Source organism: Budorcas taxicolor, chromosome 12 (genome assembly GCF_023091745.1).
Source record: "Budorcas taxicolor isolate Tak-1 chromosome 12, Takin1.1, whole genome shotgun sequence".
In the NCBI taxonomy this organism is placed as follows: Eukaryota; Metazoa; Chordata; class Mammalia; order Artiodactyla; family Bovidae; genus Budorcas; species Budorcas taxicolor.
In genome coordinates, this window is record NC_068921.1 from 74,380,943 (window position 1) to 74,396,072 (window position 15,130).

Here is a 15,130-nt window from a genome sequence, read left to right on the forward strand (position 1 = left end):
ATTGGCTTTCTCTTATCATGGCCTTAAATCTATAGCAAGTAGGTAAACTTCAATTTATATACATATATATACTGGTGGCTCAGTGGTAAAAAATTTGCCTGCCAAAGCAGGAGATGCAGGTTTGATCCCTGGGTTGGGAAGATCCCCTGGAGAAGGAAATGGCAACCCACTCCAGTATTCTTGCCTGGGAAATCCCACGGACAGAGGAGCCTGGTGGGAGTTCGTGGAGTTGCAGAAGAGTCGAATATGACTTAGCAACTAAACAATATCAACAATAATGTGCAAATATGTGTGTGTATGTAATTATATATATATATAAAGCTGGTGAGACTAGATGTGCTCCCAGAGGCCCTGAGTTCCCATGCTTCCAACTCGGCATCTGAATACTTGACTTATATGTGTGTATCCCACTCTTTTATCTACCCAAGGGGAGATGTCAATAAACAGATTGCAAAGAATTCAAACAGCCCCGCCCTGGCTTTGGGATATAATGACCTGAGTGCACAATATTGACTGAGAATTCCACTGAGGGAGACAGTCCGGACTTCTTAGAAGTTATTATTAAAGTATCAGCATTTCAATTTGGCTGAGCACATGGGGTGTTTCAAGGGTTGTTTGACTGACTGACTTTTTTTCCCTGCTCCAGGTCCCCGCCTGCTCTGCATCTTACCATGGAGCAGACGGCCTGCTGGAAGTTGCTGCTGACTACCACGTAGAGTAATAGGTTACCAAAGGTGTTCAGGGCAGCTAGCGGTCTTGAAACGATGTATGCTTCGTGGATCTGATGCTCAGTGGAGCAGCTAATGGAAAGCAGGCGAGATTCGATCCGAATGACCCTCAAGATATGGAAGGGCAAAAAGCATATATAAAACACGAGAAGCAGCAGAATGGTGAGCCTGCGTGCTTTCTGCTTCAGGCAGCTGTGCGTCTGAGGTCCTTGCGTTAGGGTGTAGATAATCATTGTATAGCAGAGCGTCACTATCACCAAGGGGAGGCAGAAAGTGGTGGCGGTCAAAATTAGATTGTACCATTTGATGGTCATGAGGTCATCCGAGCTGGTGAGGTCAAGGCAGGCGGATCTATTGGTGCTGGTGGTAGCTGTGATCAGGAAGGTCATGGGTATGACGGCCACCAGCGACACGATCCACACCACCGCACAGGCCACCACGGCCCATCGCTTTTTGTGGACGGAGAAGCAGCTCATGGGGTGAATGATGACAAAGTAGCGGAAGATGCTGAAGCAGGTGAGGAAGAGGATGCTGCTGTACAGGTTGAAGTGGAAGCCGAAGCGGATGAACTTGCACATGAAGTCCCCGAAGACCCAGTGTTCTCCGCCGGCGTAGTAGTGAATCAGGAAGGGAAGGCTGGTGAGATACAGCAGGTCGGTACAGGCCAGGTTCAGCATGATGACGGTGCTGCTCCTCCAGGGCCGCATTTTGAAGATGTACGTGGAGATGGCTATCACATTTCCGGGAAAACCCACCAGGAAGATGATGCTATAAATAACAGGGAGGTAGTGCGTCTTGAGTGGGATCTTTTCATTGGTGCAATTCTCAAGAGCAGCTGCATAATCGGGAAAATCAGAGGCATTTGCAAAATCATCTAGTGGCTCATTCATGGCTGTCTCCTTTCATCTTGCAAGAAGACAAAGAGAGTTCAGTTTGGCAATGCAGACCGAGAGAAAGTAACTCGCTGATAAAGGAAAACAGAAAACATTAATGGTAGGGTAATGAAAACAATGATCCACTTTTAAACAAAAATTGCTTGAACAGCCTCAATTGGCCACTTCTCTCTCTTTAATCTCCAAAGAGAAGAAATTGAATTTCTAAGAAAATGACTTTAAGGTAAGTTACTAAAGACATCTAACAACGATATAAAAGTTAAATGCTGTGAGAATTAAAAGGGCTTCCCTGGTGGCTCAGCTGGCCAAGAATCTACCTGCGTTGCAGAAGACCTGGGTTCAGTCCCTGGGTTGAGAAGATCCCCTGGAGAAGGAAACAGCTATCCACTCTAGTATTCTGGCCTGGAGAATTCCACAGACTGCGTTGTTCATGGGATTGCAAAGAGTCAGACACGACTGAGAGACTTTCACTTCACTTCATAAGAATTAAAATGAAGGATTTGGGTGGAAAACCCCACGTGTAGCTGTGAAAAACAACTTAGCCAGGCTGCTACTGGGGCAAGCTCTAAGGTGTCACCGTTAGAGACTTACCCACAACAAGATCCACCATTAATCATGCATAAGGCTATCTATTTTAAATATAGCAGTGTGCACATGTCAATTCTGGGCTTTCCTGATGGCTCAGTGGGTAAAGAATCCACCTGCAATGCAGGAGACTCAGGTTTGATCCCTGGGTTGGGAAGATGCCCTGGAGGAGGAAATGGCAACCCACTCAAGTATTCTTGCCTAAAAAATTCCACAGACAGTGAAGCCTGGTGGGCTATAGTCCAAAGGGTCATGAAGAGCTGGACACAACTGAGCGACTGAGCACCCCCCTGAACATGTCAATCCCAAACTCCTCATCGATCATCCCCGCCACCCCAAGGACCTACTGTATAACACAGAGGACTCTGAACAATATTCTGTAATAACCTGAATGGGAAAAGAATTTGATAAAGGATAGATACATGTATATGTACAACCGAATCACTTAGCCGTACACCTGAAACTAACACAACATTATTAATCAGCTATGCTCCAATATAAAATAAATATAAATAAAAGATTCAATCACCAAAACAAAATAATCACCCATGAGGCACTTCACCACAGCACGACCTCTAAACCTGACAAAAAGCTGAGAAATATTTCTTATCCCTATTTTACAGAAGAGACTAAAACTGCAACCTATTCCTGATAGCATCTAGTGGCACAGGTGGGATTCGAACCTCTGTTTGTCTGACTTAATGCATTCTCTTTCCAAACTGCCTCCCTCTACACCTCTCAGTCAGGATGGCCCTAAATGAGGGGTGTGATAGGAAGTGCAAAGGCATGGAAAGACTGAACACTGGACATTTTTAAAAGTAGATGTCATGCATTCCAACTTGATGTGTCTGGTGGATTTCATTTTCAAATTTCAGCTCTTCCAACCCATTTAATGTAATTTGTTTATGTTGTGTGTAGGGGGAGGGGGGCGCACCGTGTTTGAAGGGGAAGAAGGAACAGCAGTTCCATGCAGTGTTAAGAGCTAGTTTGCAATAAACCAGAGGGCCTGACCTTGACTCTGTTCAGTCAAAGAGAAGTTGTGTGTCCCTAAGCAAGTTGCTTACACTCTCCTGTACTGGGAAGGAGGGGGAGTTGTACTCTAACTTTCTTCTTCTTGCTTATCAGTGTTTGCTAAAATTTTGACTGTGTACTTCAGCATGATGTTCATTTAAAAGAAGAATTACTTACAATTAGCTTATTATTCAGCTGTAAATAGCTGTTGGTAAAATGTATCCACTTACATATTTATGCAGTGCCCACTGTGTATTAATTAGGCACTCTGCCAGATCCTAGAGATACCAAATGAATAACATGCACAGATGTACAAGCCACTATCACAGCCTACTTGGGGAGATGGACAGAGAAATTATTTTAACAAAGTACAACTCTGCCTCATAGAACTGTCAATATACCACCACCAGCACCACCCAAAAAGATAAGAAAAACACTTGGACACCACTGGACACACAATAAGTGCTCAATAAATGGTAGCTATTAATTGCTAGGGGCTTCCCTGATAGCTCAGTTGGTAAAGAATCTACCTGCAATGCAGGAGACCCCGGTTTGATTCCTGGGTAGGGAAGATCTGCTGAAGAAGGGATAGGCTACCCACTCCAGTATTCTTGGATTTCCCTTGTGGCTTAGCTGTTAAAGAATCCACCCGCATTGCAGAAGACCTGAGTTCAACCCCTGGGTTGGGAAGATCCCCTGGAGAAGCGAAAGGCTACCCATTCCAGTATTCTGGACTGGAGAATTCCATGGACTGTATAGTCCATGGGGTCACAAAGAGTCGGACATGACTGAGTGACTTTCACATGTTAATTGTTAAGTCCTTTGATAGATGAATAGAACAAGGCTGTACAATAGTAATGATATAACAAGGGCTTCCCTGGTGACTCAGATGGCAAAGAATCTGCTTGGAATGCAGGAGTCCTGGGTTCGACCTCTGGTTTGGGAAGATCCCCTGGAAAAGGAAATGGCAACCCACTCCAGTATTCTTGCCTGTAGAATTCTGTGGACAGAGGAGCCTGGCGAGCTACAGTCTATGGGGTTGCAAAGAGTTGGATGCAACTGAGTGAGCAACACTTTCACTTCACTATATTACAAAAAAGAAAGGGATTAACTACCTGGGCACATGACAGGTCACTAAAGGAACAGCATTTAGGAGGGAACATTTCAGCCTTTCAGGAAACAGGCAAGAGGAGAGGAAGCATTCTAGGCAAAGAAAACAGCATGTGCAAAGGCACTGAGGTCTGACAGAGTTCAAGGGATTTTAAGAGAAACCTCAGAATACATGTAAACATCTATCACTTTTATTTTGAATGAATTGGGGCAAGAATAGCTCAAGGATAGGAAACCTGCCAGAGGTGGGGAGGGCAGTTGTCAGAATCCTCACACAAGAGGCCAGCGCTCCCTGAAAATGAAAGTCTTAGTCACTCAGTCGTGTCCAGCTCTGACAACTCCATGGACTGTAGCCTGTCAAGCTCTTCTATCCATGGGATTTTCCAGGCAGGAAGACTGGAGTGGGTAGCCATTCTCTTCTCCAAAGGATCTTCCTGACCCAGGGATTGAACCTGTGTCTCCTGCATTGCAGGCAGATTCTTTACCATCTGAGCTGCCAGAGAAGCCCGAATGCTCCCTGGGACCTTGTATTCCTGATCCAAAGTGAAGGCGTTTCTCCTGGTCCAGTTAGTTTACCCTTGGGGACAATGCTACTGGCAGAACTATCACGGACACAGCACTCGGGGTGATAGGAGTCAGGCACTGCTGACCAGCAAGGATGCTGCGAGGCCAGAAGACCACAGCCTGTCCCTTGGCCAAAAGCCATAATGCACTCATGCACAGATAGAAGGCAGTCATTTAAATCCCAAAGAAAACAGTCAGGGAGTCCCCGAAGCAGCACTTCCTGAAATCTGTTCTTAGCAAGTCCAGATTCAAGACCTCATTGCCTATCTGTCGACTCCTTGAAAGCAGAAACAAGAAGTCACCTCCTACCCCAGGGGCTGACACACAGAGGGCCTCAATAAACACATTTGTGAATAAAAGAATCATGAGTAACATTAGCTAAATTTATCTTGTACTGAAAAGCTAGTGTAGCAGCAACTGTTATTGAAAAAAAGAAAAAAAGTTTGGTTCTTTTAATGGCTTTAAAGTAAGGAGCAAAATTAATTTGTCATTGCAAATAAACCCCTGCCATGTTAATGGGGCCATTTAAACCATAATCATATCAGGAAAAGGCAGGCTGTAGGTAGAAACAACCACCTCATTGTTTTGAAAAACAACAGTGCAATGTGGGATTTATTTAGAGTGACTGACTGAGAAATGTCACCTCCATCCCTTAAACCTCACTGAAAGAACGGTTTGAGTTTACCAAACACGTGTGAAGTTAAGAACAGGAGGCGAAAACTAGTCGGGACCATGAACCAAGTAGAATGAGGCAGTTTCTTTCCTCATCAGTCCTAGAGTCCTGTGTGATTCACAGCTGCTACCAGAGCACCAGACTGCCACAAAGGAGCCATGTCCATTCAAAGGACATTGTGGAATAATGCAGTCTATTCCCTACCCTTGGCCACAACAGTGGATCTCAATCGTAGGGAGGTTACAGACCACCTAAGGCTATCAGACTCTCTATAAACTACAGATAATAATCTATCAAGCTTCAACAAAACCAGATAGATATGTTTCAACTAAACTACATGGCATACAAATAAAAGCCAGCACCAAAGATTTGGGAATTTTTTTTATAATGGAAAAACCCCATCATTTTAGCCTCTACTTTTCTTTCTTTAAAAGTGGGAAGAGATTGCAAGGGTTTAAGGCTAGCTGCAGGATGTCAGTGTTTTGAAAACACACAGCTCAGGACCTCCAGCCTAAGACCAGCCTGCCCATGAACCTCACAGACTGGGATTGCAAGTTTTTGTGGATAAAGAAGGCAGGACCAGACATGGTGTCTACTCACAGGGCCGCATATACTGCTTTACATCCACGGAGGACTCTTGCCCACTTGGAGGGAACAAATCCAGTGGGATGAATGATGCGATGTGATTTTGCTCGGGTAGCTGAGAATTTTGCAGTAAACTCCCATCCACCCCTCCCCCACCCACACACGCTCCTCTGCAGCTCCCCCCAGCACACCCTGGGTTTTCCTAGTGCTTCTCTAAGGCTAAGCTACCATCCATTCTCTCCTCCTTTCCCCAAGTTGCCAGCTGACCAGGGAGACACAGACTTGGAACCCTGGCCCTCTCACCCACCCTTGGAGTCCTCCAAAACCCTGCAGCTGAGGTTGCATGTGGTTACCAAGAGAAACCTTGGATACACCTTTCATTCACAAAGGTTCATCCTGGTTTCGCTATCTGTGTGTGCGTGTCTTTATGCTAAGTCACTTCAGTTCAGTTCAGTTCAGTCGCTCAGTCGTGTCTGACTCTTTGCGACCCCATGAATTGCAGCACACCAGGCCTCCCTGTCCATCACCAACTCCCGGAGTTCACTCAGATTCACATCCATTGAGTCAGTGATGCTATCCAGCCATCTCATCCTCGGTCGTCCCCTTCTCCTCCTGCCCCCAATCCCTCCCAGCATCAGAGCCTTTTCCAATGAGTCAACTCTTCGCATGAGGTGGCCAAAGTACTGGAGTTTCAGCTTTAGCATCATTCCTTCCAAAGAAATCCCAGGGCTTATCTCCTTCAGAATGGATTGGTTGGATCTCCTTGCAGTCCAAGGGACTCTCAAGAGTCTTCTCCAACACCACAGTTCAAGAGCATCAATTCTTCAGTGCTCAGCCTTCTTCACAGTCCAACTCTCACATCCATACATGACCACAGGAATATCCAACTCTTCGCGACCACATGGACGGGCTCCTTTGTCCATGGGATTCTCCAGGCAGGAATACTGGAGTGGGTTGCTATTTCCTCCTCTGGGGGCTCTTCTCAACCCAGGGATCGAACCCGAGTCTCTCGTGTCTCCTGCATTAGCAGGCGGGTTCTTTACCACTAGCGCCACCTCGGAAGCCCCAGTTGCCTCATCTACATATTTATTAACTAGTTGAACTTTGAACTAGTGGAAAACAGACCAACTCTTAGCTCTCTTTTGTGATGAGGGTGAATGTTGTCCGCCCTGGACCCTGAAGGAACCCCCTCTCCCCAACTCTTCCCACAAACCCAAAATTTCAGACAAGAATCTGCAAGTCCAGTGCCCTGAGGACCCTCAGGACCTGCCATGCTGATGCCAAAGATGCGATTTTAGCTATTTAAACATCAATATTTTCCAATTAAAGAAAATTCATGGAAATGCCCATAAAGACACACACAAGTTTTGCATACAATCTGGAGGTTTAGAGATTGTATTAGTTCGCTTAATCTATAGCAAGGAAAGAAAACAAGATATAATAAAAGCATTTCAGGGGGAAATGTGTTTTTCCCCTTGTTTGTGGTGGGGTTGACCAGACAGCATCTTTGGACTTTGTTAACACCATAAAGCCCAGAAACACACAGTGTGAGCTAAGAAGGCATCCGGAGCCAGGAAGCAATCGATGTCAGAGAGGAACTCAATGCCCCCAGAGTCCCCATGCTTGGTTTCGAAAAGGGTAAGAGAGGAAACCAACAGTCAGGAACTTCTGCAGGTCTCCCTGAGACAAATCTCCGGCCATTCTAGCTTTAACTGTCCCCGGGTGCGTCCCTCCTCCATACCACAACGCGGGGTCTACACCTACGGTTAAGTTGGGGGCCCGGGACTCCCACTTTTTCTGGGTCCTGCAGCAGAGATTGGCCCGGAGGCTCTGTTCCCTCTGGGTGAGGGCATCCCGCATCCCAGGTCCCCATTCCCGGATGAGCGCCGGTTCCCCCCACACCCGGCTCCCTCCCGCCCCGAGCCCAGCTCACCTGGTACCCCAGGCGCGGCCGCCGTGCGCCCCAGTGGCGGGACGGTCCCAGCAGAGGCACGCGCACCACCCCCGCCCCTCCCACCGCGGGAGCCCGCGCGGCAAGTGTGCGCCCAGGTCCCGCCCAGTGCGCCGCGGACAGCACCCTCGGTCATCCATTTTCATGGGCAACGCGGGGACATCAGCTTCTGCTCCCGGGGATCTCTGGACCTCCTCCACGCCTATTTTACGCGAAACTGCCCAGAAGGAGTATTTACAAGGGAGCAAACACAGCCTTTTCATACTGTTTGTACTGTAGGCTTCCGGAGTAGGCATCCCGGTATGGAGTTCGTGATGGACAGAGAAGCCTGGAGCGCTGCAGTCCATAGGGTCGCAAAGAGTCGAACAGGACTGAGCGACTGAACTGAACTGAACTGAACAGAAACGTAGCCTGGCAGGAGGGTTCTCGCCCCAGATCCATTGTAAGAAAAAGATTACTAGAAGCTTTCCCAAGCAAAGGATGCTTGGGCATTTTCCCTTGGTGATCAGAATGTCCTGGTAAAGAGGAAATGGCTTAATGGGATTTTTTAAAAACAGGTTTTGGGTCCTAGAAATTTAGGTGTGGAAAGGACGTTTACAAGTATCCAGTCCTAGGAGTATACACAGCTGCAGTTGCTGCGGAAAACAGCATGATGGTTTCTCAAAAAAAATTAAAAATAAAATGACCACGTGATCCAGCAGTTCCATTCTGGATATATTCCCCAAAGAATCAAAAATAGAGTTTCAAAGAGATATGGGTACACACACGTTCATAGCAGCATTATTTACAGTAGCCAAAATGTGGAAGCAGCTCAAATGTCCACAGGTGCATAGATGGATAAGCAAAAAGTAGTATGTGCATACAAGGGACTCTTAGTCACGCTTAGTGAGGAAGGAAATTCTGACACATGCTACAATATGGATCAACCTTGCGGACGTTACATTCAGTGAAATACGCCAGTCTCGATACGATAAATGTAGTATGATTCTGCTTACATGAGATGTTTAGAATAGTCCAATCCATAGAGACAGAAAATGTCAATACAATGGTGGTTGCCAGGGGCTGGAAGTAGAAGGGATGGGATGTGTTTGTTTAATGGGTACAGAGTTCAGTTTTGAAAGATGAAAACAGTTCTGGAGGTGGGCCGGGCTAATGGTAGCACGACAATGTGAATATATTTGATGTCCCTCAACCATACACTTGAAAGTAGTTAGAATAGTAAATTTTATGTCATATGTATTTTACCACAATTTTTAAAATTCTGTTTAAAAACCCCCATTTTTATGGTCTCTGTTTACAAAGGAGATAACCGAGAATTAGAGAGGGCCAAGTGACAAGCCTGAGAACAAGGCCAGGGAGGCCTGAGTTAAACCAAGGCATCAGTTCTCTGTTCTGACTGCACTGTGCTGGGGGCAGCTGGGCCGTTTGCTGGGAGCCATTGTTCTCTCAGATATCAATGTGCTAGGACTTCCTTGACCTCCCGTGATTAAGACTCCAAGCTTTCAATGCTGGGGAGCAGGTTTAATCCCTGGTGGTAGAACTAAGATCCCACATGTTGTTGTTGGTTGCCAACTCGTGTCCAACTCTTTGGAGACCCCTTGGAGTATAGCCTGCTGGGCTCCTCTGTCCATGGGATTTTCCAGGCAAGAATACTTTAGTGGGCTGCCATTGCCTTCTCCAAGGGATCCTCCCAAACCAGGGATCGAACCCATGTGTCCTGCACTGGCAGGCAGATTCCTTACCACTGAGTCACCTGGGAAGTCTGTAAAATCCCACACGCTGCATGGGCAAAAGAAAAAGATCATGTGCGGTAACCCAACACTCCAAATTGGTTCCATCAAGAAGATAATTTTACAAGCAATTGTCTTTTCATCTTTTAATGTTATCTATAAATATTTCTTCTTACTACAACTTGAAATCCTCAAGAACAAAGTAGTCATTGCAAGAAAAATAGAAAATAAAATACTAACCAATAGACCTTAAACATCTCTGACTAAAGACAATACTATAATTTACATATTTTGAAAGCAACTTGCCTTGGACAGACGACACTACTAATTTAGACTATGTTTTAAACTTAAAATTTGGGACCTTGAAGTAGTCTTTTGCTAACCCAAAGTCAAAGACTCATATATGGGTAAAAGTCAACTTCCCTTTAAAATTGGTCTCTTGCCCACATTCAGAAATGTGTTTTCTTCTTTAAAATGAGCACCCAGTAGAACAGGCTTCCAGCATTTAGATTCGCAGCTATTTGAACAGTATAGGTACCACCTGCACTGCACTGCAATTGCTCCTCTGAAACAGGGCATGGAGTTTAGCTCTGAAATAATAGGGTTACTCAGAGTTTCTCTGATTAGGAAGCACTGACATCTTAAAGCATCCTGCTCCAAAAAGCCTTACGAGACTCTACAGAGGAGGCAGATTCAAGTAGCATCCTCCAAAGGCAAGAGGAAGGAGGACTAATATATTAATACAGGTTACAACTAGTCTCCCGGCTTCCATGGTGGCTCAGATGATAAAGAATGCAGGAGATGTGGGTTCAATCCCTGGGTTGGGAAGATCCCCTAGAGTAAGAAGTGGCAACCCACTCCAGTATTCTTGCCTGGGGAATTCCATGGACAGAAGAGTCTGGCAAGCTACAGTCCTTGGGGTCACAAGAGTCAGACATGACTTAGTGACTAAACACGCATACACAGCTAGTCTCCTATTCAGAGTGAAGTGAGAAAAGAACAATTAATTGGTGATAACATTGACCCTACAGTTTCCCTCTCCCCTGGTTATCATTCCCCATCATTCCCAATCATTTGTATTACCCATCTTTATTCTATTCTGTATTCTGATGCTTTGACACCTGGGACTTTGTCAACCAGGGAGAGACTGCCTCTCCCAGAGTTGGCCAATTTCTATAATAAACTCATCCAAGAGTATACTTTTTTTTTTTTTATGGAGTATAATCACTTTACAGTGTTGTTAGTTTCTGCCATACAACAAAGTGAGTCAGCTATCTGTGGACATATATCCACACCCTCTTAGCCGGCCCTCCTTCCCATCCCATCCCTCTAAGTCATCATGGAGCACCTAACTGAGCTCCTTGTGCTATAGAGCAGCTTCCCACTGGTATCTGTTTCACACGTGAAAGTAAATATGTCAGTCCTAATCTCCCAGTTCATCCCATGCTCACCTTCCCCGCCGTGTCATACATCTGTCGTCTGATTCTGCATCTCTGCTCCTGCTCTGTGAATCATCATGTACCGTTTTTCTAGATTTCACATATATGCATTAATAAATGATATTAGATGCGCATCAACAGAGGAATGGGTAAAGAAGCTGTGGTACGTATATACAACGGAATATTGCTCAGCCATAAAAAAGGAATGGAATTGGGTCATTTACAGAGATGTGGGTAGACCCAGAATCTGTCATACAGAGAGAAGTAAACTGAGAGTGTACTGTCAAATGCACACTGAATAATACAGAGCTCACCTTCCTTACTGGGCTCTCACACGCTGGCCCACCATCCCTAATCATCTGAGGGCCAAGTACCAGACTACTAGGGTTTGCCCCAATGCCACAGAGCCCACTGAAATTAGCTAACTAGCCAGTCGTAAGCCTGATTCCCCACCTTGCCTGGTCTTTTCCACAGAAGCCACAATAAAGGCTCCTCTTTATTGTTGCCCCTCTTCTTGTACCTCCTGACCGGAACTGGTGCTCTCCTATGTGACCTCCTGAGGTGGAGAGTGCCCTCCTCTTGAGATCTGTGAGTGTAACACACTGTCTTTCCAATGGCAGTTGTCTGCTGGTGTGTTGATTTCACCACCACTGAATGGTAGTAAAGCCTATATATTTGAAGCCCTGTTTATTGGCCTTGTCAGGCTCTTCTGTAACTCTGGCCACAGTATGATACGTCTTGGTAGGATAGCAGTACTTTCATGAAGTGAATTGTCTGGATTTTTTTTCTTAGAAAATGGTTAACTTTTTTTTGAGCCTTTAAAATGGATTGCTCGGTAAAGATGCATTGTTTAAATGAAGCAAGGTTTTGATCTGTATTCTACTAGGCAACTAATTCAGCTAGCAGTGCCTTCCAGATTCCTACAATATTTCTTCAGTGAGGAGGAAGACATTATGGTACAGCTGAGAGTCACAGAAATTTGAGGCCTCAATGGTAGTGTTTGGAAAGCAACTCTATTAGCTGAGAGGGGAAATTCCCTCCCTAGGTTTCCATCTAGGACAAGCAGAGGTTGGACAAATCACTCTCCAAGGTGGGTTCCAGATTAAAGGGCTCTTACTGTGAAAACTTAAGAGAAACTCGAAGCTTAGTTTCTTAGAAGAGTAGGTATAATACTGCTGTGGCAAAGTGAGTCCTCTGCTATGCTGCTTTTATTTTTATTTCTTTTTAAAATAAATTAAAAAATAAAATAAATTTGGGGTATAGTTCAGTTCAGTTCAGTTGCTCAGTCATGTCCGACTCTCTGTGACCCCCATGGACTGCAGCACGCCAGGCCTACCTGTCCATCGTCAACTCCCAGAGTTTACTCAGACTCACATCCACTGAGTCAGTGATGCCATCCAGCCATCTCATCCTCTGTGCTCCCCTTCTCCTCCTGCCTTCAATCTTCCCCAGCATCAGTGACTCCTTGGAAAAGGAGTCTTCTTCGCATCAGGTGGCCAAAGTATTGGAGTTTCAGCCTCAGCATCAGTCCTTCCAATAAATATTCAGGACTGATTTCCTTTAGGATGGACTGGTTGGATCTCCTTGCTATCCAAGGGACTCTCAAGAGTCTTCTTCAACACCACAGTTCAAGAGCATCAGTGCTTCGGTGCTCAGCTTTCTTTATAGTCCAACTGCCACATTCATACATGACTACTGGAAAAAACATAGCTTTGACTAGATGGACCTTTGTTGGCAAAGTAATATCTGTTGTTTAATATGCTGTCTAGGTTGGTCATAACTTTTCTTCCAAGGAGTAAGTGTCTTTTAATTTCATGGCTGCAGTCACCATATGCAGTGATTTTGGAGCTCACCGAAAATAAAGTCTGTCACTGTTTCCACTATCTCTCCATCTATTTGCCATGAAGTGATGGGACCAGATGCCATGATCTTAGTTTTCTGAATGTTGAGCCTCAAGTCAACTTTTTCACTTTCCCCTTTCACTGTCATCAAGAGGCTTTTTAGTTCCTCTTCACTTTCTGCCGTAAGGGTGGTGTCATCTGCATATCTAAGGTTGTTGATATTTCTCCCAGCAAACTTGATTCCAGCTTGTGCTTCTTCCAGCCCAGCGTTTCTCATGATGTACTCCACATATAAGTTAAATAAGCAGGGTGACAATATACAGCTGCTTTGCAATGTTGTGTTAGTTTCTGCTGTTCAGCAAAGTGAATCAGCAACAAGTATACATATATCCCTTCCCTCCTGAGCCTCCCTCCTACCCCTGCTATGCTTCTATGTGAACACTCTTTGATGATTTTTAAATGTTTTCAAAATGCTGTTTTCTTTGAAAAGAGGCTCTTCTGGGGTTAGAGAGCTGTTAGGAAAGAGATTGACTAGATTGTCCATCCTGAGATCCAAATCCAGTATAATCTGGGAGACAGCACACATCTTCTAGGTGGGCAAAGAGCTGGGCACTAGCAGAGCCAGAGTAGATGGGCACAGCTAAGGATGGGATACTTACTCCACCAGTAATGGAGGAGTCTCAGGGGGCTCAGTTGCCATCCCTGGGTTGGGAAGATCCCCTAGAGGGGAAATGGCAACCCAACCCACTCCAGCATTCTTGCCTGGAGGATCCGATGGACAGAGGGCTATCCCTACAGTCCTTAGGGTCGCAGAGTCAGACGCGACTGAAGCAACTTAGCATGCGTGTACATGGTGACCAGTGGAAGCAGGGAGACATGCAGATTGGAGACTAAAGAAAATGTGGTATAGAAAAGCCATGCCCCACGCCCTCATATCCTCTGCTTAGCTCCTCTCTGAAGTACCTAGATAATAGTATTTGATGCAGATTTCCTGAGTTGTTTTGCAGGTGTTAAAATCCCCTTCTTTTCCAACAAATGGAAGAGGTTAACTATCTGACCAAGAGCACATACCCCCAGGACTCCTGGAGCTTAAGAACTGATAATATTGACCCCTGTGACACCACCCTGCTGCCGCACCATCAGCCAATCAGAGATCTGTGCACAAGCTGATCACAGATCCTGCGACCCCTCCTCCCTCACTTGGCTTTTAAAAGTGCTTTGAGGAGTCCTTTGGGGTTTTTTAGGGCATTAGTTACCCATCTCTTTGCACGGTGTTGCGATAAACCTTTTTCTACTCCAAACTCCGATGTTGCAGTTTGTTTGGTCATTGTGTGCTCTGGCAAACGAACTTGCATTAACAAAACCATCATCAAGGGAAAGAGTTCTTTGGATTTGCTGGTGGAGGGCCACCTGCTTGGAACACCCTTCCCATCCCATCTTTCTGGCTTGAATTTTAGAATTTGTTCAAGACTTACCGAAACACTAGTCTATGGTTATATTTTCCCAGAAGCATTTCCTCTTCTCTGAATACTTACTATACTTGTAGTCTGAACCATGCAGTCCAGCATTTATTCACTTTGAAACTGTTAATAGAATTATAAGGGCTTCCCTGGTGGCTCAGATTAAGGTAAAGAATCCACCTGCAATGCAGGAGACCCAGATTCGATCCCTGGATTGGGAAGATTTCCTGAAGAAGGGAATGGCAACCCACTCCAGATTCCTGGAGAATCCCATGGACAGAGGACCCTGGCAGGCTATGGCCCATGAGGTCGCAGAGTCGGACATGGCTGAGTGACTGAGTAAACACAAAGATTTTAAAATTTGAGTCTTACCTAATCAACAAAACTAACTGTATCCCAAGAGAGAGGAGTTTATAGTCTCCTCTTTGAAACTTACAGAGCCATCGATCCGTACATGGTAGGCTATTACGACTGCCTACTGTTGTTGGGCAATTATCACTATAACCATAAATCTGGTTCCTCATTTGGTGTTTATTGTTGTTCAGTCACTAAGTCATGTC

At 45.4% G+C, this 15,130-nt stretch overlaps 1 protein-coding gene across 1 annotated transcript; it reads right to left on the minus strand.

Annotated features, from left to right (window-relative positions):
* Positions 1-604: 604 nt before the first annotated feature.
* On the minus strand, positions 605-1,618 carry OXGR1 (oxoglutarate receptor 1). Its single transcript, XM_052650331.1, has one exon. It carries the CDS (start codon positions 1,616-1,618, stop codon positions 605-607), a length of 1,014 nt encoding a protein of 337 aa, XP_052506291.1.
* Positions 1,619-15,130: the final 13,512 nt, after the last annotated feature.

Excerpts from the sequence above, each read along its gene's own strand:
- OXGR1 (XM_052650331.1), bottom strand. The coding sequence starts at position 1,618 with ATGAATGAGCCACTAGATGATTTTGCAAATGCCTCTGATTTTCCCGAT.